Raw genomic sequence first — 25,862 nt, 5'->3', positions numbered from 1 at the left:
TATCTGGATTATTAATCTAAAACCAATATAAAGCACTGTTTATCTAGGGACAGACTGATCCATCACATTACCTCACCGAATTCCCTCGAAATACTGTTCAATAGAGCCTAAAATAAAACAAAACACTGTCCAAAAAATCCTCTGAAAAAATAAACCTTCTTGTACCAATGTACCAATCACAAATATATCAAATACACAGCAAGTTTGAGGTCATTTTTTGGTAATTTGCATATTTTTCTCATATTCAGCTCTGACTTCAGACTGTAGAAATGGAGACAGACTGTCCTATTTATGTTCTCAGTGCCTCGTTGACCTGACATACTGCCGTGATGGATTCATGCATGACTGTATTGGCTACATAATGCTGTTTTGCTAATTCAGAGTCTGCATTGGTCATTTCATGATATCCAGATCTTCTTTTGGACAAAGGTTTCTAAAACCTCAGTGAGACTTCTTGGAAAATATAGATAACATATCATATTGATATTAAACTGATCCAAATTGTTATAAAATGTTCTTACGTACATGTACATGTTTTATGACAGCCTCTGGAGGAAGCAGCTGCAATGCAGTTGTGCACTTATTTCCTGATTTTAAGACAAAAAAAGCACTTGCAGTAATAATTTTAGCAATTGCAACTTTAAGTGACATCTCACAGCAAATTATTAATAATAGCATTGTGTTGGTTCCTAAAAAAAAAAAAAGAGAGAGACTATATTAGTCATGTGTGTCTAGAATGTACTTCATGTAAAATAATTTGAATGTGATTACTTGGTATTTTAACCTGCATAAAAATGCATAAGATGGGCAGGAGATGCCAGGCTGTAAAATAAAATGAAACAAAAAGAATGTCTTTGTCCTCTTACAAAAAATGTCCCTCTTGTCACCTCCAGAGTACACACAGTCGTGTGGAAGAACAAACTACACAGAAAAAATGCATGAAAAGAAACACTGTATAAGATATTTGGTTTTAAATGATTTTTAAGGTTTTCAGAGAATGTATCTTTAAGTGTATGACCGTTTTTTACTTATTTAAAGTATTAACAAAAATAAAATATAAAAAAATATATAATAAAGATGCACTCTGATGACCAACTTGGAAGCCAGCTAATATGTTCCAAAACACAGCAACCTGTTTAAGGTGAATTATCCAGATTTTTGTGAATTATGTTTACCTCAAGTCATTTTTACAAAGATTTGCCCAGTATTTAACTGCTTTGTAGTGCTGTCCCTTTGCATATATGTCAGTTTCCTAATGCTCTTGAGGCGTTTATGCAGCACTCTATTAGCACTTCCACAGGACACTCAAAAACCTCTCACAACCAGTAACCATTGCTATAAATCTCACACACAATGAGCTCTTAAAGACCAGGGTGGTCTTCTCCCTTGTCTCTTTCCTCTCCTGTGCTCTTCTGTGACCATCTCAAACTTTCTCTTGCTCTTACTGAAACATTCACCCTATCCATTCCTCCATCTTTCAAACTCCTCACCCCAGCAGTCCAGAGTCTCCTTTAAAACTCTAAAGGTCTCTGTGACTCACTGTCATGGGTCCAGCTCCCGAGGAGGAGGGTTTCGGGTGAGTTTTGAGTCGCCCTCTCCTCAAAAGCGCCATCTCAGAGAGCCTGATGTCCACTAAAGCCGTTTCAAAACTAATAAACAATTGTCAAGCGAGAGGTAAAGCAGAGAGCTGTATGGCCATTCTAAAAGCACATCAAAGGGTCCACACTAAGAGCCGTGTAGACGAGAGATGTGGATGACCTCTCCACCGCACACATGCACACATACACAAATCACATATGCACCTCACAAATATCACAAGCATACATAGCAGACACTGGGATGAAAGTATTTCAAAATTACAGACAGAACAATGACATATAAATGGAGCTGGATTCGCTGTGAGTTACAGTGCGAGTCACTGGATGGAGGAAATGACATATTTGGTGCCAGATGACTGGTCATAGTTAAGGGGCAAAGATTCAGACTCAAAGAATGGAATGAAGAAAATAATACAGCCCTCTTCACATATAATTGGATGGGATAAGTGATGGTAGGACAGTACAGGATAGGATAGGATTGGATCGGTCGGGGTAGGACAGGACAGGACAGGACAGGACAGGACAGGATAGGATATGATCGGTCAGTGTAGGATAGGACAGGACAGGACAGGATAGATCAGGACAGGGTAGGGTATAATATGACCGGATAGGATAAATCAAGGGAGGGTTGAATTGGAAAAGGATAGGATAGGCCAGGATAAGATAGGATATAATAGGCCAAGGTAGGATAGTATGCAGTAGGCAAGGCCAGGATAGGATAAATCACGACCGGGTAGGATTGGGAAAAGATAGGATAGGCCAGGATAGGATAGGATAGATCACGACTGGGTAGGATTGGGAAAAGATAGGATAGGCCAGGGTACGATAGGCCAAGATAGGAAGGGATAGGATAGGCCAGGAAATAATAGGACAGACCAAGATATGATAGGACAGGATATGATAGGATAGGATAATTAGGCCAGGATAGGATAGGATAGGCCAGGATATGATAGAGTTAACCAGGATATTATAGGATAGGCCAGAGAAGGAATGGATTTGGAAGAAAATATATAGCTTCATGACTGACAGAACATACATCACTATCTTTGACTGTCCACTAAATAACGGCCATCTCATTTGAGACCCTCACACTTTTCGCTACCACAAACAACACACCCTGCTTACTCACTCTGGCCGGGTCTGGGTGCTGGGCGGCAGAGGAGCCAGGTTGGCTGAGCCCTAGAAAGTGGGAGCCATCTCCTTAGTGTGTGTGTGTGTGTGTGTGTGTGTGTGTGAGAGAGAGAGTGTGTGTAGGGGGAGGAGATAAGTAAACTTCACAGCCCATGACATAAATCACATCAAGACATGACAGTAGGACACTGAGCAGGACCACTGATAAAACCAGCAGGAGGGAGGGAGAGAGACAGAGAGAGAATGGAGAGAAAGTAAGTGGGAAGAACAAGGGTCATGGTAATGGGCGAGGGGGTAGAGCCAATGGAAAGAGAGATATAAAGAAAGTCTGAATGTGTTTGTGTCAGTGTGTGTGTGTGAGAGAGAAACAGAACCAAAAAGAGAACAAGAGATGGACAGAGTGGGGGGAGTGAGAGAAGGATAGGAGGGCGTTTTTAGATTCCCAGTCCTCCCGAAGGTGTAGATTATCCAAAGAGCACAAGCTAATTTCCAGGTTCGTGAATACATTCCCCCATTTCAAACAGCTGTCCACCTAAATCTTCCCTGGCTGAGAAAGGATGCACCCCCACTATATGTTATGATTCACATTGATCCAAGAACACTTTTAAACTAAATTTACTGTTTTCCCCCCATTTTTGCTGGTGCTGGCTCTTCATAACTAAGATGGCAGGTAATACATCATTTGATATACTGATCTTTCATTGACATGCTAACAAGGCCATTAAAACAGCTGAACTAATGTTACTGCTATTTAGCAGCTCACACAAATCAAGGACTGTGTATCATTAACCGAGCCACTCTGGACGTCTCTGACAATTTGACACGATGTTCGTCGTACTTATTAGCTGTTGGCTGAATCAGACTTGACCGTACATGAATGAAGTCTCCGTAAACTATCTGACATCTCTGCTCCACAACCTAACCTCCGTGTTTATTCTACAGCCCAATTACGGAGAAAAACAAAACGTCTAACTGTGTACGGAGAGCGTTCACTGTTTGTGTATGGCGAGAACACATCAATGGCAGCACTTCATTGTGTAGCTGACGTCTGCGGTTGAATTTATGATCTCCTATTTGTGTAAAATGTAGGCCATAATTTTAATATGTGTGAAAGTAAGAAGTAAACGGAAAGTGGGAAGTTTATGAATTTTCAGGGCACATTTGTCTGTATTGAAACTGGATGTGCTGGGTTCACCTTTGAAAAAAGTACTGTGGCGGTACCATTGGTACAGTCAGCATGATGTTATCAGATGGCAACACCTTGACACTTCGATACCACGGTATTGAATGATTATCAAAATCATGCACCATGATATTTACATGCTACTTCAAGCCAATTCAAAGATAAACAGGGTATTAACATGGTACATGTCATGGTATTTCCATAGTACATACACTGAAAAAATCATATGATCAATAAGTTATGACAACATGATTTTAAGTTTTTTTAAGTTTTGCAAGATTCAATTAATTTTTTAAGACAGTTTAATGTAGTTTAAGTTGAAATGACTTAAACATCCAAGTTGATTGAACTTAAAAATGTAAGGCAGCAACTTTCTTTACAGTGTATCCAAAAAACACTAAAGTAACCATTTTACTAGGGTACTCTGCCTCAGAAAACATGATAATAATAAGTGACATGGCTTTCCTTCAGTTCACAAGCTGTCATGAATTGACACAAAATGGCACTAAAAGATGTTTTGCTAAGTATTTCATAGCTATTTACCCTGATGCTAATAGCACTAATGACCGCAATGTCATAGCTCAAATGAGTAATGCTACACACCCTCCAAAAAAAAGGAACATGACACAGTGACATTCACACAAACACAGGTACACAGGCCCTCCTCTCTTATCAGACCGCTATAGCTTGTTTTTAAAGTAGGAAAAACTGAGCAGAGCACATTAAAGAAAATAGGAGTGAGTGTGTGCGAGTCTGTTTTCCTGGCCAGACTTTTAGTCTTGTAGCTGGAGATAGCAGCTGGAACAGCCATGCAAAGAAAGTCTCCACCATTCCCTCCCACTGCCTTACGCTACCTAAAACATAATACTGCTGTGTGTTACACATAATCTCTCTCTCATACACACACAAAGAAACCTCTCTGCCTCTATACAACCGTGTTCACTGCAGTTAGGTCACTCAATCCTGTTATGCACTGTTCTGAAGTAAAAAAAAAAAAAAAGATAAAAAAAAGAATAATGAGTATGTTTGTGCTGTAATTTAAAGGAAGCATTTCTATAAAAGGATATACTAGACTCTTATACTAGATATGTTTTGGTCAAACTCAGACACTTAAACGTTAATAATTATAACCTTGTTTTAGAAAATGTACAGGATGGATGTTTTTTATAAACTGTAATGTCATAATTAAAAAACTATAAAAACCCATTGCTAACACTGACTGATGTTTATGTTGTTGTTTTCCACCAAAACTGATGTCACTTCCTGGAAGATGACGCAAAGTCACGATCTGGCTTTTGTTAAAAGGATATTACAAAAGATTAATAGGATTTAAAAAAGTGAAGTTTAGAACACGGGAAAAACCTATAAATGATTATCAATTAAAACAATATTCACAAGAAAACATGTTCAAAACATTTTGATTAGAGAAAAATGAAGTCAATGCTTAGCAGCCAGTGAACATGGCAAAAATCATCTCAATCCACAGTACTGAATACAAGAAAATTATAGATTTATATTTAATTCAACATTAAGATGTATGATTAGGGTATGAAAATGTAATATAAGATGTTGGCGACTTTGTAACAAAACTGTACACACACAGTCGTGGAGATAGAATAGAGAGATGAAGTAATCCTTAGAGAGAGAGGAAATTTGAAATTGAGTAAGAGGCAAAAGTGAGGAGGAGTGTGTGTGTGTGTGTGTGTGTGTGTGTGTGTGTGTATCTGGCCGTAGTGGAGCCCGGTCCCTGAAGTCTGCATGCTGTCAGTGTGAGTGGCCTTATCTTCCCCAAACATTTACTTAACCCTTTGTCTTACAGGGTCCAGCACAATGAGACACAGCCAGAGGAATCCCAGCGGGACTTCAGATGGACAGGCCTGCCGCTCACTGATACACTCACAGTCACACTGACTGCAGTCTAATCGGCACATATTAAAGTGACATCACAGCGATAACTACAGCTCACCAACCTCACTTCTCTCTTAATGACATCATTGAAATCTTGCTTTATCCTCATCCTTTTCATTTAAATGATAGCGGCAGCTGACAGATGGAAAAGTCTTGCCAATCAATTCTGGCACATAAAACAATTTCCATACAATAAACTAAAAGAACTATTGTGTAAACGCTCTTCTGTCGTTTAATGCAGCATTAGTTTATAAGCTCTAGATTCAGGCCGCTTTTTCTGAGGTAACAGTGAAGTGTGCTGTAAATACCTTTCTGTTATCTGAGCATGTGTTAAACCCTAGGTTCAGAAGAATGCAGCAGTCGGCCTTTGTCTCTGCGTCCACATCATCAGGACAGGAGGCCGTCAGAGAGGAGCTTATCAAACCCTACAAATACCATTACAGTGAGAGAGAGAGAGAGAGAGAGAGAGAGAGAGAGATCCATACCTTTCAGACAAACATTTCTCCATGAGACATGCAACCTTCCTTTTCCCTAAGCCCAGACAGAATCTGTGAACATTTTAAAATATTTTCTCAGCCAATTTTGAAGGAAAATGTTCATTGTTTGTTCATGTCAGTTCACAGTGCATGAACTAATGATGTTAACAGATACAACTTATGTTTTGTTTTTTTACATTTATTAGTAAATGTTGAAAATAACTACGTTTAAAAACACGTTCACCCAGAAAAAGAACATTCTGTCATTAATTTTTTCACCCTCATGTCGTTCCAAATCCGTAAGACCTTCGTTCATCTTCGGAACACAAAGGAGGAGCTTTCTATCCCTCGTTTGGGACCATGAATGTGTAAATTGCATGCTCTCAATCGAGGGACTGAAAGCTCTCGGACTTTATCAACAATTTCTTCATTTGTGTTCCGAAGATGAACAAAGGTCTGACATAAGGGTGAGTAATTAATGACAGAAGTTTCATTTTTGGGTGAACTATCCCTTTAACAAATGCTGTTGAAGTATTATTCACTGTTCGTTCATGTTTCCTAGTGTAATTAACTAATGTAAACAGATAAAATCTTATTGCAAAGCGTTGCCAAAAACAAACATATAAGCGGTGCGGGATGTGTTGAACTTCAGGAATGATGGCTGTTCCAATTCTGTGGCCTATAAAGAGGAATAGTTCAACAATGACACCAGATTTAATAAATTATTAGAAATTAACAATGATTAGAATATGAATTATTAAAAATGTGTTTATATTATTAAAAAAATTTAATGAAATGGAACTGTTATGACGTCGACAAACCTGTGCAATTCTAATAAAAGAACCAGCATCCTTGGAACCAATCAGAATTAAGATGCGAGTACTATACTGTAAGAGCTTGAATAGGTACGAAAGGCAGTGATGTAGTGTTTGTGTGTTAGGGGTTGGGTTGGGTTGTATGTTATGTGTGTGTGTGTGTGTGGGGGGGGGGACATAGTGAGAGACAAAGAGACAGAGAGAGAATTCAGCATTAAAGTACTTCCAGCTCTCTCTCTACTCCCCCACATAATCAAACAAATCATGATTACAAATATTTCAAGGTCTAGAGTCACTTCTATAAATCTGGAGGGCTCTCTTGAAGATGTAGTCGGCAGACACACACACACACACACACACACACACACACTTACTTTCAGCCAACTTCTTTTGGATTTAACCCACCAGAATATATGTGTCTTTGGCTTTCTCTCTGGCTCCCTGTGTCTGCTGTGTTCTTACAGTAAAATAAATAGGCTGCATCTATCTGCAAAGTGCAGCGGAGGTTCTGAAAACAGGGTTATCCAAAGTGCATGTTCAGAAGCAGCGAGAGAAAGAGGGAGACAAGAGAATGAGAAAGGGTGAGAGATTAACCCGAATGGAGGAACATGAGAAACAGACAGACAAAAAGAAAAGCAATAGATAGACAGACGGAGACAGGAACATAAGGAAATCCTGCGTGGAGACGATGAAGAGGGGAGAGATAATGAAAGAGAAGGCAAAAAAGAGAGAGAAAAGAATTCCACATGTGCAGCAGGCCCTTGTCTTTACGATGGCTATGATTATAATTTAGTGCTGCTGTTTCAGGGCTGACATCATCAGTGCAGCACCAATCAGATGGCACAGAGTCTATAAATTAATGAGTGGGCTAGAGTTCAGCTGACCGGGGCAGGGTCAAAGTTCATTCCACTCATGAAAACGTTTCTAATGGAATGTGACTATGCAAAAATCAGCCCTGACAAAAACATAGGTTTCACGTGTTTTGTGATCGCGGATATTTGACTAGCAAGTCTTGTTGTTACTGTAAAATAATACACATTACACGCATAACACACGCACACACACATTAACCATATTTGGTACATATAATATTTAAAGGGTCTTTTATGAATATATTATTAAAACTGTTTTGTTATATATAAATCATGGTCACTTGACAAGTAAACAGTTTGTGTGTGTGTGTGTGTGTGTGTGTGTGTGTGTGTGTGTGAAAAGTTTGGGGTCAGTAAGATTTATACTGTAATTTAAATAAATTATGTTCTTTAGAACTCTCTATTCATCAAAGAATCCAGAAAAAGTTGTATCTCAGTTTCCCGAAAATATTTAGCAGCACAACCATTTTTTAAGATAAATAATAAAAATAAATGTTTTTGAGCAGCAAATCATCATATTAGAATGATTTCTGAAGGATCATGTGACATTGACGACTGGAGTAATGATGCTGAAAATTCAGCTTTGATCACAGGAATAAATTACATTTTAAAATGTAATTTTAAATTGTAATACTTTTTCACAATATTACTGTTTTTTTTGTTGTTTTTTTAACAGTAGGGTATATAACATTCTTTTTGTTTGGTTGATAATTAATAAATCAGGGATTGAATGGCTGGATTATTAGTAGAATGTAAATTATTTGATTTGCTTATTGATTACAAATTCATGATAACATCAATAAATGTATCAACTACATACACAGAGATATGATGATTATAATATATGTTTTTTTATGAAGTGTGTGGTATCTTTTGGCATACTCAGTCACTGATTGCCCAAATGGTTATTATCTGCAGATGGATTATGCTGTAAAATAATGAGGCAGGAATGAAAGGGCTCAGAGTTCAGGAAAACATTGGAGAACAACATGCACCTCTAATGAGGTGTGCATACATTACATTTACATTAGAGGTGTCTTATGTGTGAAACTAGTGCATACTGTATTTTTGAGAGTGCATGTGAGAGCATGAACCAATAGGGGGTGTGCTTACCTGACTTGATTGACAGGCTGATGGCGCTGTGTATGTAACAAGCTGTGTTGACTCCTGCTCCCCGCTGGAGGCCGACATCAAGAATAACACACACCTCAGCAACGTCTCTCACCCTGCATGAAATGCCTGGCACTTTGGAGACGAGAAGGCGAGAGAGAGAGCAGTCCTGGGCCTCATCACTCCACACTTCACCTGAGGAGACAGAAAAGAAGACAGACAGACAGACGGACACACACTGAGAGGGTGACATAGAGGACATTACTTACAACAGGGTCATAGTGTGGCACAGGGTCTCAGCTTACAGCACTAGCACTTACATAAACGGATAACAGCCAAAGGAACACAATTGAGACACTATATTATGCAAAGGCGCAAGAATGATTTGAAACCGGGAGGAGCATATTAAGGTTTTGAATGCATTTAGAATTGAATGCAATTATTCGGATGCATCTTACACTCATGCTTCTGATATCAAGGATATTTTTTCCGTTATGCTGATTTTTACACCTTTATCATTTAATAATTTGTGCATGACAGAGAACGACTCATTCATTTCAAAATCTCTTTTTTTATTATTATTCATCAAAGAATCCTGAAAAAATTATCATGGTTTTAACAAAAATATGAATCAAAACTTTTTTCAACATTAATAATAAGAAGAAATGTTTCTTGAGCAGCAAAACAGCATATTAGAATTATTTCTGAGGGATCATGTGACACTGAAGACTAGAGAAATAAAGCTGAAAATTATGTTCTGAGTAAGATTGTTTTAAGATAGAAAATTCTGTGAATTTACAATACGTCATTTTTCTTGAATGTTAGGAATGTTCTCCCTAACAATATGCAAAATGCAGTCTTTCCCATCAGAGCTGACATGTAAAATAAAGACTCACAACCACAGAATCACAACCATTCAACTAAAAAAAAAAAAACCTGCATGCAGAAGCCAAACACTTTGGCTGCGAAATGTAAAAGTAAACTGTTTTTCGTCCATAATATCCGTTCCCACTGTTCGTCATCTTAAGCATCAATCTATCACTTCAGGCTCATGTCCTCTCCTCCCATCCCTTCACGCCTCTCCCTGATTCTGTCCATCTCTCTGGAGCGGAGGAGAGCGGGAGGGATGCTGGGGGCTGGGAAAACCTGGACTTGACCCCTGAGTTCTGGGCTCCACGGAGTCTCCTTACCAAACCTCCCTGATGACAGATGAATGAATAGACACTCTCTCACACACACCACACATAGCCTACACAATACCACAACTTTGGAGATTTTCATAAGTGTACAGGTTTTTTGGGGGGGGGTTCACTGTGGCTGTTACAAGCAGATTCAACCAGTCTTCTTGGCAAGTATTATTCAGAGTTCAAAGTTGAAGGGGAGGTGAAGCTACTAGCATCGAGGAACCTAAAACATCTAGGCTATTTAGAAATGTAAAAACAGAGACTGATATTGTCAATTTCTTAACTCACAGTCTCACATCACAATAAATTGAGACGTCGTCATTTCACACGCCACCTTTTCGTGACAAAACTAAATAAATACACGGTTTGCATACAATATACCTCCAAAGCGAGCTGGCAAAGTGTGAAGTTTGTTAACGGAGTTTTACCAGGAGGTGTGTGAGCCAAATAAATAGCGAGGCATCGTAAATTACGGCCTGAGAGATGGCGGCGACATGGGGGAGGAGGGGCGCATTGATTGTAGACGTAGATGGAGTTTTTTCTTTCTCTTTACCCCCACACCTACCCCTCAACTTTTTTCCCCTTCCTGACTCTTTTTCCACGGCAAGGAAACGTTCTTGCTCCCGGCCACGGAAGTCATCGCTCTCAGACGTCTCCGTTTCATCGTTTACAATGCCATTTTCCTTCTTATTTTGGCATTTTCCTCGTCGGTCTGGTTATTTGTTGCCATTTCTTTTTTGTCCATGCATGGACAAACTTAGAGAATGAATAACTTAGAGAATGAAGCTAAGTTTAGTAACGACCACCTCTAATAATACCCATGTGAAATGGAATTAATTCCCATAACAGGAAAAATGCACGAGGACACACACGCGCACAACAGCCCCTCCCAATTCCACTTACCTTCACACGCACTCATTTGGCAAGCTGTTCACACATGTACTGAGTAACTATTAACTTTTTTTCTTTTTAATATTTGTACCACCTATTTAATTTACGAGTATGTAATACCAGTAATTACCCAGCATATTTTTCAATTTCTCTATTAAATATTCATTAGATAGTAAGAATATAACTTATTCATTGGATGATAGTAGCCTAGGCTACTTATTTGAATAGTGACTAGTATAATTGGTCACTAGTAGGCTAGGCCTACCTATTGTTTTGCTATTGGTCATTTAAAATAGTATTTGCACTATGGAGAATTGTTCTTAAAAATAGTTATTAAAATAGTTATTATAAATAGTTATTTATATTTTCTAGACTAGTAGGCACTATAGTGATCTGTAGCAAAAGGAATAATAGTTGGGAGAATAGTATTCAGTTAGTTACTAGTGAAATTCAATATACTATAGTCACTAATCATTTACCTACTAGTAATTAAAAATGTGCTAGATAATTTTAAGAAGTGAATGTTAAAATCACTTTCCATATCCAAGACAGGGTAGTCAAAGTTGGTAAAACATTTACCCATGCTTGTGGACTTAAGGGTTTAAATGGCTCTTGATAGGTGGTTTAAAAGGTGATAGAATAGTACAGTTAGTACAGATTTGTATTTTTGAGCTTGTTCTGGCAGATTTTGCTTGTAGCCTCCATTATAACTTGTCTTGCAATCTGTAAAAAAATAAAAATAAATTACAACAGAGGAAAGCTGGCAGAGCTGATTTAATAATATTAGCTAAAATTACATGCACTATATATGCAAACATCCCAGCGATGAACTTCACATATATTCTTTAATAAATCATAAATATAATGCCATTTATGATTTAAACCTTGTTAATGAGTAACTCACTGTTGACTGTGAACGTGTAACAGGCAGTGAGTATTTGATATATGTGTCTAATGAAGCTGACTATTGGCCAGGTGTGTGACCGGAAAAGTGTGTGTGTGTGCGTGTGTGTGTGTGTGTGCAAAAACCAACACCGAACACCTGCCCTACTTTGTAAATGTGTGCAGTGTAGCTGCAGTAGCCTATGTGAGCATGTTCTTGCATTAGATTTGAGTGTGAGTGTGTGTGCATGTGCCATTTTGCTGTGATAATTATAGATGCACTTTGTTTTATGGGCCTTTGGTTGTAACACAACCTTTGGCCTGTGCACACCTTGACCTTTGGATAGGCGGGGTCACCCTCTTGTTTTTGTTTTTGTGAGTGCATTAGGGGAGAGGGACTCTCCTTTAACACCCTGTCATCTAGGACACATCCAAAGGGACTGGAATTCTTTCTTTTTTTTTACTACATTGATAAAGTTCACCCAAAAATGAAAATGTATCATCATTTACTCACCCTGATGTCATTCCAAACCTGTATGACTTCTGTTCTTTCTTCTACATACATTAGTGATTTGTTTTGTTTTGTATGGGCCCCTATTGATATTGTATAGACAAAACAGATCAAAATATCTTATTTTCTGTCTAGAAGTTTTATTTTGGGGTGAAATATTCCTTTAAGTAAAAACATTGAGCATGCTGACCATCTGAGATTGGGGTTAATTAAAATGATTAGTATTATTATTACAACATAGAATGATAATGTTGCCCCATAAAGAATAGATTCATTTGTCCTCTGAATTGGACCATTTGTCCCAGTTACTCTTCTTCCAGAATGCGAAAGGTGGGGGTCATATTCAAGAACAGAGTCCTCAATTACAATATAATAGGAGTCCTGTGGTGAACCCCCAAGAGCTACTAACACAAACACACTAGTGCCAGTGACAGTGTGTGTCTTAGGGAATACAGGGGTGTTTTTTTTAGTTGCAGGGGGCCAATAAGGCAGTCACTTGGTGTAATGCTGTGAAGAAAGAGAGACTGCAAGAGAAAGAAAGCTTTGGCAGTTCTAATAGTTCACAAATGCTATAGCTTTAAGTACACAGGGCACCTCGAAGGTCATTTTACTGATAGTGCGTTCTGAGAGCCTTGGTGTTCTTTGAGAACTGCAGACTGGCAAAAATGATGACGCAACTAAAAGGTGAGAAATGAGAACACTGCTGCATGTTCCTCTAATAGTCCACAAAGACAAAGTTTGAGAAAATGCGTTTCTGAATGAAGACGTCAGCTGGATGCACCTTTGGAGCAAGACTCATTATTATTGCCGCATTATTGTTGATTCTCTCTTTCTCCCCCACGCTTGGCTTGTTCTCTGGCCCAGGCCTTATAGTGGGGTCATATAAGAACACATTGCAGTTTTAGTGTGTTCTGGCACTGGCATCTCTGGCAGCTTTGCTATCTGACGGCTCATTCTGAGGAAATCCCCAACACAAACTGCCCTGACAAATACACAAGTGCACACAGGTGAACAAAACGAAGGTGCAACGTCTTCTTCTGTAGGGTTAAGGAGGCCCACATCATTTTCAATCAAACATTTCTAGTTTTATATCTTGATCTCAGTGGATGTAGTCATTTGAAATGATTCACAGAGCTGTTGTAATACTTGTAAAAATATAATTTACCTCATATACCACTGAGGTTTATGATTGACAGCATTGTAGCCAATTAATTTTATCTTGCATACTATTGAGTGTGTGTGTCTGCACGCATGTGGATTCTCATGCAGGCAGAACTTGGTGGTTACAAAACATAATGTTTGAAATCTGTCATTTTTTTATTTATTATATTTTATATGTGTGTGTGACCCTGGACCACAAAACCAGTCACAAGTCGCACGGGTATATTTGTGGCAATAGCCAACAATGCATTGTATGGGTCAAAATGATCAATTTTTCTTTTATGCCAAAAATCATTAGGATATTAAGTAAAGATCAAGTTCCATAAATATATTTCCTACTGTAAATGTATACTAATTATTTTTGTGAGTGAATTCAGCATAATCGCAAACATAAATGGACAACTTTAAAGGCGATTTTCTCAATGTTAAGATTTGTTTGCACCCTCACCTCAGATTCCAAATATTGTCCTTTCCTAATAAACCATACATCGACGGAAAGCTTATTTATTCAGACCCTTGTGTGGTTTTGTGGTGACTGAACTGGTTTTGGTTTAATTATATATATATATATATATATTAATCATTTTAATCATTTTATTAAGCAAGGACAATTTTGTAGCAGTAGGCTAAATAATAAAAAATATATATTTATACCGGTTTCCACAAACAAACAAAAATATTAATCAGCCATGAAGTAATGGCTGCTGAAAATTTTGCTTTGCCATCACAAGAATATTAGAAATTAACAATTTAAAATATTTTACGTATAAAACAGTTTGTATTTATGTTATTGTAAATTGTAATTAAATTTCACACTATTACGGTTTTACTGTATTTTGATCAAATAAATACATGCAGTTCAGAAACAGTACAGATATTCATAAAAATATCTATTTTTTGAAAACAAATCAATACTGATTAAGAAAGTGATCTTTAGCAGTCTAAAGTTTAAAATAAAGCCTGGGTTTTATATACCATGTTTAATCCCCATGAATCCATGGAGCCATCCCAGAATTCAATATTCTGGTGATTTCTGCAACATGTCAGATGCTGTTACAGACACAGTCACAAAATGTGTACAGCCATTCATCAACGTTGTGGCACACACACACTTGTACATTCACAAAGCAACAATCCTTCAGTCCACTGTCACACTGAAGGATGAATCGTCGCCCCCTCCATAACTTCCTTCATGGTCAGAACTGCTCTACAATATCCTGGGGTTTTTTTTTACCACAGGATAGAGAGCGCAATGCAGAGAAAATGAATGAAGGAGGGTGACCTTGGGAAAAATATGTCTTTGCCTCAGAAACGCTCAAATGAAAGAGAAAATATTGAAAGGGGGAAAATGAGATATCCATCTTAATGAATAATAGAAAGCAAAAAAAAAAAAAAAAAGTTGAAACTGTCTTAACCTCAAGCATTTCTGAAAACCATCATGGTCTGTTCGCGACCTTTGGAGATGTGAAATTATCATTAAATATAGACTATGGAAAGTCATGGAATCTCCATATCATTCCCAGAAATATTTGAAACATTTAATCACAAACACAATAGCTTGTCACTTGTTTTAATGTCAGTACAGGCTCTTTTCCTATCGCTTGCCCCTCTGATGAAGGTCGTTTGAGGAGAACTGGATGCGTTTCAATGATTCAAAGTGATGACTTTGTAGTCTGTAACCGTATAAAGCATGCTTGCTCTGTCCAAGCTCACCGCACCTCATTTCAGAAGAGACAATTATTCGGCGGGTTGTGTGATGATGATGATGATGATGATGATGATGATGGGATGGGTGTATAAAAACAGTCAAATACTGCTTATAAAGCATTACTCATGATGCAATAGTTTCTTGACCCTGTACCTCATCACCTGGGCAACAAAACTAAGACACCACGAGATAAAGCCAGCTAATTCAGCCAATAGCAATAAAGGTGGATGGCGGTGCCTCTCTGTCGCCATGAGGCTGTAAAGAGGGTGGGCTTCATGCTGACGCGCCTGCCAAGAGCCAACATGTTCTAGCCCAACCCAAAACCATAGCACCATAAAGCCAAGCTGGAACGCAACCTTTGATCGCCAACACTTTGCGGAGAGAGGTACGCTCAGACACCGAGAGTCATTCAGGCAAACACTCAGCAACACCTAGGAGGATACAGGTTACACAAAGGAACTATATAAAGTCATAAACATCAAAGCCTTCATATACAATTTCTATATGGCCTACGTCTTGGCATTATAAAGTCAGGACGTTTTAAAAATTAACAAACCACCTCTGAAAACAAAACAAGTCATGTTGAATGGGACTTTCGGTCATTTGTTTTGTGTGGGAATGAAGCCCTCAAATATTCTGAGATAATATCTCATGAAGAAATGAAGTATTTATTGATTTCATATGAATTATTAAATAGTTGGTTAAAATAGTCATTTTAGTTAATTGCTATAAGATTGTGTTGGTAGATCAGATTAAAGTTCACAGACACACACTGAAACCATGAATATAAATCCATGGAAATCACCACACGGCCCCTCGTCGTTATAAAAACAAAATATAATGATAAACTTTTGCCTGTCTGACCGTCATCCTCCTTCATAAAAAACATCTCTTTTTTTATGTTAACTATAGTTTTTAACTTATTTTCATTATTTACTGTTTAAAAAGTAAACTCCTAAATTCCTCATTTACTCACCCTCCTGTTGTTCCAAACCTGAATGAATGTATTTCTTCTGCTGAACACAAAAGAAGACATTTTTAAGAATATATGGGTAAACGAACAGTTAATGGGCCTCACTGACTTCCATAGTATTTAGTATTCTTCAAAATATCTCGTTTTGTGTTCAGCAGAAGAAATACATTCATTCAGGTTTGAAACAACATGAGGGCGAGTAAATGATGACAGAATTTTCATTTTTGGGTGAACTATCCCTTCAAGGAGAATTCTAAAATTTCTACAAACACATGCAGACGCAAAGCAAATGTTTGGCAATTTTATATGCAATAAAACAATGATATAATTCCAATATATATCAACAAAATACAGCAAATAAATTTAGGTTAACATATTCTGACAAAACAAAACACAAAATTTCGAACAATTAAAATAAATGTGTGCCTTTTCAAAAAAATTGCTGAAAAGTGAGGGTCATTGCACTTCGGATCATCGGAGGAACACAATACAGCATTAAACAGAGTCTGGAATCATCAAAAACAACAAGGACACTTTTAAAAGACTCATCCAGGCTAAGAATGCGATCTAAAGTCATAACGACCATAAAGGCGCATTCCCTGAAGGATAAGGGGAATTATGGGAGAGACTTGTGTGCCTCCACCATTCTTATCTCAACATAAATAATGTATCTTAAAAGTTAATCATTAACATCTAAGCCATGAAACATGTTCAGAAGCCATAAAAAGCATGTTTTTTGTCCTCCCGATCATTGCTTAAGGAACTTGAGAGCTGCAGCTCGCTGCTCGTCCTCCGCCGTATTTTGGTGGAGTTGCATGAATCAGCCGTGACATCACAGTCTCAGACAGATATGCCACGATAAATCGACGAGGCAAAGTAGCACAGATTACAGTCGATCTCTTGCATTCCTCTGTCTACATTTAGGTAAATGTTCTATTAGGTAGATCTTGTTAAAAGTCTTTTCTCCCAGAATGCACTGGAAAGGTTTAGAGAAGGTAGTAGGTCTCAGATCACGCTTGGGACAGCGCGCACCAGGAATTCTGTGGGGCGATTGACGTTGGGGTGTATGTGTAGTCCTCATATTTGATGTCCACATGTGCTGAACTGGCACTGTCCAACTGTGTCGACGACTTAAACAGAACAAAGACAAACAGTGTTAGTTGACAAATGCCAAATCGAGCTTTGCAGTAGATCGGTTCTCTTTTTATCTCATTCTAAACCTGCATGACTTCTTCTGTGGAACAAAAAATAAGATATTTTGAAAAATAGTCAATAACTGTCATTGTATGGACAAAACAGCTTAACCATTCTTCAAAATATCTTATTTTGTGTTCCACAGAAGAAAGAAAGTCATACAGGTTTGGAACGACATGAGGGCTAGTAAATGATGACAGAATGTTCAGTTTACGTCAACTATCACGTGAACTAAGACAAAGAAGATCCGTTTTAGGTTCCATAAAGAACCTTTCATTAGAAGAACCATTTTTTCTTAGTGTGAAGAACATTTTAATAATCTGAAGAATCTATTTTCCACTATAAATAACCTTTTGTGCAATGGGAAGGTTCTATGGAACCATTGATGCCAATAAAGAATGTTTCTTTTTAAGAGTGAACTTGAACTCTGGAATCAATCATTTAGCCAACCCATATTTAATAACTGGCTTTCATTGATGGTGACATCTACAAAGAAAAAACACAATCCCATCAATCACATGAGTGCATACCTGTGTGATTGAGACAACAGTTTGGCCCGCATACGGAGAAGCTGCGATATTGGGTTCGCTCTTTATTGTAGAGGCGTTCTCTGACACAGGCAATGAAGTGGGAGACGTAGCGCCAGACACTGTTGACCCTGAAGACAAATAGAACAAATTGTGAATGACAGACACAATAAAAGATCAGCAAACTCGACATGCTGGTTATTGCAAATGACAATTAATGGTGTCAAACATCCGTTTGTGTTTGTGCTGGTGCCACATACGCACCACATGTCCATTGATAACAGAAATAAGTGCTGTTACTGCTCTCTCTCTCTCTCTTTCACTCCCTTTCCCCTCCCTTTACTCTCTCGCTCACCCCATATTTCTCTCCACACATTCTCTGACTCACTCACTCCCACACTTCCATCCAAATCACTCATGTCCGCTTTTGTCTAAAAATCTTTTTCAAAAATGTCTCTTTTAAAATGCTTTTCTCAACTCTTACCTGAGGATGCTTTGGTTTTGGGCATCTTTGGTTTGCGTTTCCTTGTCTGAATGCTTTCTTTCTTCATTGCTAATGGCCTTGGTACCTAAAACAAGAGTAAAGAAAAAAAGAATCGAATTTAACGACTGATTATTCATTAACCATTCAAGAGTTGCAAAGAGTTAAAAATGAGTTGGTGGTTCAGTCACTCTTTAAAAATAAAGGTTCATAACTGGCATCAGTGGTTCCACGAAGAACCTTTAACACCTTTTCTTTGCGCAAAAGGTTCTTTACAGTGGAAAAATGTTCCATTTTGTTCCTCACTCCAAGAAAAAAAATGGTTCTTTTAAGAACTGATCACTGAAAGGCTTTTTGGGAAACCAAAAATGGTTCTTCAAAGGCATCGCTGCAAAAAAAACTTTTATTTATTTATAAAAAAAATTTAACTAGATAAATTGTAACTAGATTATATATTTTTCTTTTCTTGTGGGAGTCATTTTGTTCACCGTGTGAATTACAAGTTTACCGAACAAAGATTATTTAAGCGACTCCCCTTCCTCTCTTCATTCTCATTCTCTTCCGATAAAACACACCTATGACCTCTGCGTCACGTGGACTTCAGGTTTGCACACACACACACAAGCGAACATGCACACGCACCCTCCCAAATGGAGCTGTGGTTAGAAACAGCGGTCGAAATCCCACACTCACCCCGTGAAGCTTCATGTATAGTCCGCAGGCGTTGCAGACGGGCTCTCCCTCTGCATTTCTCCTCCACAGTGTGGTTGTACTGGTGTGGCAGTTAGTGCAACACAGACCTGCTCGTCGTGACGTGCTCTGCTGCAGAGACAAATAGTTGAGAAGGTGGTTAATTTGGCGGACATTGAAAGAATTTTACAGAGTTGAAGAGAGAATTTTGAGAGAGGGAATGAGAGAAAAAAAAGATATTTAACATACCAAAGGTGAGAAAAAAGGTGAAGCTTGCCAAACCTTGCTAGAAAAGAGCTGGGAGAGATCAAATGTATATCCCCCCCCCCCCCCCCCCCCCCCCCCCCCACTAAGTTTAGTGCAAACATGTACTGTAAAAAAATTATATGATCAATAAGTTATGACAACATGTGTTTTTGCATTGATTTAACTCATCAAAATAAGTTAAGCAATTTTAAGCAAATTTTATAAGATATACAAGATTCAACTTATTTTTTAAGTCAGTTTAATGTAATTTAAGTTGAAATGACTTTAACATCCAAGTTGATTGTACTTAAAAATTTAAGGCAGCAACTTTTTTTAGTGTAAATGCAAGCAACTGCGGTAAAAAAATAAAATAAAAAGTAGAGGAAATGGATGAGAACTCTGTGACCAGGTCTTCCCAGCATCACTTTATGAATTCAAATGAGGATTTTACTGGCACACATTAATGTTCTTCTAGAGTAAGAATGAAACTGCTCAAAGCTCCATAAAGTTTGGTGTTGTTTTGACTTTTGCGCTGCTTGGGCTAAAAACAGTCCGACCCAAGGACAAGGTCATGAAAGCAAAAATGAAAACAGAGAGGTAGAGACGAGTGAGGGAATTGTGTGTGAGAGAGTATAAAAAGAGAATGAGTGAGAAAGAGAGAGAGAGATTCCTGGGAAAAAGGACAGCAGTGAAGGCTTTGCTCAATTGGCCTTCCCAGTCCTGACCCTGAAATCAACCCACAACCTCTTCTATATATAAGCAAAAATAATTTCATTTTGTGAGACTATTTTGTAAATGTACAGAACTACAGAAAACCTGCAAAAAATGTTTAGATATTGTGTGGGAACATCAGGATATTTTGTACTATAGCATATTCACGATAAAAACAAAAAAATTCTGGTTACACTTTTTTAAATTAGGCTACATATTTAGTTGAGTAAAATTAATTAACAGAATGTAGGCTACTTACTATAGGGTCAGGGTAGGAATGGGGTTTGGTTAAGGGTTAGTTGCATGTAATTGTGCATAATTTACTATTATTACTATGGTAATTACATGTAACAAGGACACTGTAAAATAAAGTGTTAACAAAAATCTAAAACGACAGCTTTAATTCATGTAAAAAACGTTATTTAATATGACTGAATCAATCTGATTATTTTAGGCCAAACCAAAGAAAGTCATTTTTAAGGGTCCATAGGTCAGGTAGAAAACAACTGTTTAAGGTAACATCTGCACGTGTTCATTTAGAGTGTTGGTTTGAAAAAGGCCTTTAAAAAACAATTAACTAAGGCGTACCAGGCGTTTCTGTGGTTTGATTAGAGGTCGGTTGATGCCGTTCATTTTGTGGTAGAGGCCGCAGGCGTTGCACAGGTAATGTCCGGTCCCGTCTCTCCTCCACAGCGGCGTCGAGATGGAGCCACAGTTCACACACTCGCGCCCTTCACACGGCAGGTCGTCCAGCATGTCTGAAAGGACATACAGTTCGTTTTTAATTCATTTCCCAAGGTTTTCTTCTAGGTTCAGAGTGATTTATGAGAGGACAATGTTCGTTAAAATCGTAAAATAAAGCGCGAGACGAAATAGGCTAATCGTTAAAGTTTAAGGGGAAGGATCAGTGTAATGAGATGTTTTCAATGTTGTCATTTCTGTAATGTCGCCATGTCTCATTTCTTTAAGGCAAATACGAATAACCTTAAATGAATAAAAACTCGAACGTCTTAATGTTTCAGGTGAATGTCAAAAAGCGTAATTTAATCTGGGATCAGAAATCAGTTGAAATTTTGAAGCGATGCCTAGGCGCTATTATTCAAACATTTTAAAATATGTTGAAGCCTTTCAAAAGTATCAGGGTTCACTGTAACTATATTTTACTATGGATTTGACGCATAACCTCAACAATACTTCCACTAAAATCTAAATATAAAGAGGAAGAATATTCAAATATTAGTTATTATTTTCACATTCAAAATGTTTATGTTTGCTAACAGAGCAAGGCAAATAACGAAATTAAATAATAAAGTAAAATAGTCCTAAATTAAAAATAAAATAAAAATAAAACGATTGGAATTTTAAACGATGTGTCAAGAAAAGGTCTACTACATAATAATAGTAGTTTGTATTGTTAAAGCCCTGGAAGAACTCAGCACTTTGGATGGATGCAGATAGACCCTTAGGTGAGGCCTGGTGTTTTCTTGAGCTTTAGCGGTATGGAATGTGACAAAACTCTAGATGGAATGAAGAATGGATTAATACGAGCATATCCAGGGTCACTGGGGTGTCTATTAGGGCCGCTGACGAGGCACGAGGGCCTCAAGCGAACGGAATGTCAATGGAGCTCTTATCAGTGTTAAAGATCCAGGGGTCACCAATCAATCAAGATCTGACACGTGACGCCCTCCAACAGTTTATTTCAAATAAGACGTGGGCATTAATAATCTCTGTAATAATATTCTTTTTTTGGTTGTTGTTTAAATGTAATATCATATATTAATATAATAAAATATAACTTATACGTTGTTTATCTCTCTGATGGATTGTTGTAATATAGATTTAGGCTACACGTTTATTAAACATTTGTGTAACGAAACTGCTCAATATCAAAGCCGAGCCAAATATCGAGCCGTTATGTATGCCCGAATAAATCGTCCACAGTTGAAGAACTAAATGTGACATTTTATGGCCTATCAAAGAAATTGTGTCGGCCTAAAGCACTGATCTTCAAAGGGAACGGCCGTTAAATGTGTATCTGACTGTAATGGTCTGTTTAGAAAAGTTTGATCAAGGTGACAGTAGATTGGATAGTTCTCACAATTATGAGGTGCGCAAGGGACCCTTTCATCAATCCACATGTAGACAGACAATAGCAGGGAATTAAATTATCATTTAAATTAAAGTGATTGCATTGCCCATTAAAGGATGTGTATTAGTGGTATAAGATCAAGTTTTGTTTTGATTAGCATTTGCAATGTGCCTGTGTAGTCAAACCCAAACTAACTATGCCTTCTAACAACGAAGGGTCTAACATAAACACCAAGACAGCAATAAATAACCCTCAACACCGCCGCAATAAATTGTGAGATCACAGCATCAAACGAAACCCCCTCCATTCCAACCATTTTTGCCTGCTGACTTGAAAGATGGATTTTAAACTATTGCCAAACTAACGACCCAAATGTAATATAGTAGATCTCACTTTAACATGCACTTGTGCAAAAGGATAGACGAACAGAATCAAAGGCGACACTAAATCTTAAATAAAGCGTTAAATAAAGTGGCGCAGACAAAATTATCGTGAAGGTGTTGTTATTTTAGTGTACATATTTACATGTCCCATCAAGGAGAAAACGAAATTGTTGAGGCAAATCATTTTACCTAAACTGGACCTCCTTCCCGGTAGACTTCCCTGGCGTCCCTGAAGACCGATCATGCCGCCATCGAAGGGCCCTGGCGTCCATGAGGTGGCCATCTCCGGGCTCATGTAGGCCGCGTACGGGCTGGAGTAGGAACCCCCGACGGAACGCACCAGAGCACTTCCATACTGATCTGCCCGGCCGCTGTTACTCAACATTAGCGAATTCTGGTACGCGGCGTCCCTGCCGGTGCTGCTGCTCACCGGAGGGCTGTGCGAATAAGAGAAACCGGGCGGAGGATGAGGGCTGCCCGGGTTAAAAGAGGAATTCTCCGAGCCAGTCTGTGGCCAGGCGTGGTGACTGCCGAGCCCATGGGCCTGGTGTGTGGACTCACATGTCTGTAGGTAGGGCAAGGTCTGGAGCATGGCAGGTACACGGGTGGTGGGCACGTACACAGGTGAGCTCGCGGACGGGTGGATGTAGTTCCCGGAATCGTGTGCGTAGGGGGACGGGTTGGAGGATAAAGCCAGACTCGAATACATATTGTATCCAATGACTAGGCTATCCTTTCAGATTTCGAAATCTTGAAATTCGCCCAGATTGTAGTAAAAGCCTCGATAACGTCCAAAATCTCCAATGCAACGGTTTCTTGAGCAGCGGCCTCGGGGGAAATAAAGGAATTCACTCCTGGTGACAAACCAAAAATAAACCAATCAAATTATGTTCTCAGTATTATATTATGCAAAAATAATGCCTATTAAAAAAACATCTAATGATAATACTTTTGAATTTATAATTAGCCTACTGAACGAAAGCGAGAAATTCTTACATTTTCCACACACACAACACATACACTCTTAAAAATAAAGGTTGTTTATTGGTATTGATTGGATCAATGAAGAACTTTTAACATCCAAAGTTTCTTTATATTATTAAATGTTCTAAAATGATTCACTGAAAAGTTGCGAAAACACCTTTTTGGAACGTTTATTTTTAAGAGTGTATTTGAACGATGCGTTTAATGCGAACTTTTATAGACAATCAATAATATTTATATGCAATTGGCAACAGTCAAGATGGACAACCCGTATAATTGTCATGATTTTTCGGTTATCTGTATCTTATTTGTATTTAATAGACTAAAATGACATTAATTACGTTCCATATCTTTACATAGGGATATAAATAATTATCAGCAGCAGTCTCAGATATCTTGGGAAAACACTATATACCGAACCCATTAAATCATCTGCGGGGATCGAATCAAGCTGCACTGTAATCTCTCCAACATCTATATTTTATCACTGAAAGCGCAGATTACATAAAAACGTTGATAGCTGTAAGCAAAGGGCTTAAACAATTTCATCCAAGAGCTCTCGTTGTATTATCTCACCAGATAAGGACGTCTAGTGATAAAGTCAGGAACCCTCTTTTCCAAGTGACTTGATTGAATATCGCTGTAGAAGTTCCCACTCTCTTCTTTCCGTCTTGATTTTAGCCCAGAATTCAAACTTCAACGAGTAGCCTAGGCTATGCGATTCACGAAAAAAACGTGTAGTTGTCCTCTGCGTTTCGGCTTGTCACTGTGCCTTGTCTGTATCTGGAGGTATAGCTGCTGCTGCAGATAATGCCTAATATAACTGTTCTCTGATTTGCTCTCTACTTTACTGCGAGTTATTTGTAAGAGCAGAACCACGTGACGCACTCCAAAGGTAGGACCCATGGAGGAGGAGAAGAAGGAGAGGGATAGACGGAGGAGGGGTGTTCTCCTACCTGAAGATCTATATTTGCTGAGTCCACTGTATTTTAAACGATTGTTTTTAGTCGATGAAAGTTAACTTTTAAGAGACATTAAAAGCAGTTGGAAAATTGCTTTGACAGAGGCACAAAATCAAACAAGAACTGTGTATACGCAATAGAAAAGTCACATAGCCTATAGAGTGCTGTAAAACAGTAGGCTATTTTACTTATTTTAAATGATTTTCAAAAGTTTGAAATAAAAGTATTTGGTAGCCCACACTGGGTTAATAGGCTACGTGTTTTTGTTGTGCTACTGTAATGGCTTGGGATTTTGTTTTTGCTTTATTGTAAAATAAAAATGTTGCAGTAAAATAACCTCGCTGTCTGTGCGAGAACGTAAAGCTCGATTTTATGACCCGATAAATCTGGATGTGTTCTCTATAAAAGCTGTAGAGAGATAAGAGATACGAGCGACAGCTTAGTATGATGATACAACAATAATCACACTCATTATACTCAGTTGGAAATATTGTTATCTTAGCGGTATTGTTTGAGTTATCACCCCTCCCTTTTTCGGATAGAAATAGGTTTTAAAGATGCAAGTAACGATAATTACACGAGCTAATGTAAAGATCAATAATAAATTCTTTATTATTTATTTATTTATTTATCTATTATTATTTTAATTTAATTTTATTTATTTTTTTAAATAAGAGGGGGTGATACAAAATTCCTGACGCACGCTTTAGATTATTTTTAAGGGGAATGATTACACTTCTGCACAATGAAAATGGATCAAAAATATCGAATAGGGGTTTTACTTCTGTGATAGGCCTATTTAGTGATAAATTAAAGTAAACAAATGTTGAAAAAGTATCATACATTTCAGAAAGGTGGTCGCCAATCAGTCTCCTCGACAGGCCGCTGATAATGAGATTAATAGTGATGTTGCGACCTGTGATCTCATTGCTCGCGCCACAAGCGCGTGGAGAGGGACAGTTGAGCACACACACACACACACACAACCTGAGCGAGCGACTGTTTGATCACCGGGGAACTTGCAAGGCTACACGGGTTAAATAAATCCTTCTTTACCTCTCAGGCATTTCATTTAATCAATGCTGCCTTTGAGTAAATCGGTGGGTTTTCAATTGAAGCCGTTTCGTTTTGTCAATAAATGTGCTCAGAGTTTGGCACATCATCACAAACTTAATATATATATATATAT

General features: G+C 38.1%; 1 protein-coding gene across 1 annotated transcript; it reads right to left on the bottom strand.

The window, feature by feature from the left end:
• Positions 1-15,278: 15,278 nt before the first annotated feature.
• On the bottom strand, positions 15,279-24,580 carry gata5 (GATA binding protein 5). Its single transcript, XM_084427598.1, has 7 exons — positions 24,288-24,580; positions 22,917-23,581; positions 20,841-21,010; positions 19,299-19,427; positions 18,609-18,693; positions 18,128-18,255; positions 15,279-17,533 (listed from the first exon to the last, which is right to left on the bottom strand). The coding sequence occupies exons 2-7, from the start codon at positions 23,434-23,436 to the stop codon at positions 17,414-17,416; spliced, it is 1,152 nt and encodes a 383-aa protein (XP_084283724.1). The 5' UTR covers positions 23,437-23,581; positions 24,288-24,580; the 3' UTR covers positions 15,279-17,413.
• Between the last annotated feature and the right edge of the window lie 1,282 nt (positions 24,581-25,862).

This window comes from Rutilus rutilus (assembly GCF_951802725.1).
Source record: "Rutilus rutilus genome assembly, chromosome: 13".
Lineage (NCBI taxonomy): Eukaryota > Metazoa > Chordata > Actinopteri > Cypriniformes > Leuciscidae > Rutilus > Rutilus rutilus.
This window is presented reverse-complemented; position numbering and strand designations above follow the sequence as displayed.

Coding starts and splice junctions, on each gene's coding strand:
- gata5 (XM_084427598.1), bottom strand. CDS start 23,436: ATGTATTCGAGTCTGGCTTTATCCTCCAACCCGTCCCCCTACGCACAC. Junction 21,011..22,916: donor GGGAAGGAGGTCCAGTTTAG/GTAAAATGATTT, acceptor ATGTCCTTTCAG/ACATGCTGGACGACCTGCCG. Junction 17,534..18,127: donor CTGTTGTCTCAATCACACAG/GTATGCACTCAT, acceptor GTTCTGTTTAAG/TCGTCGACACAGTTGGACAG.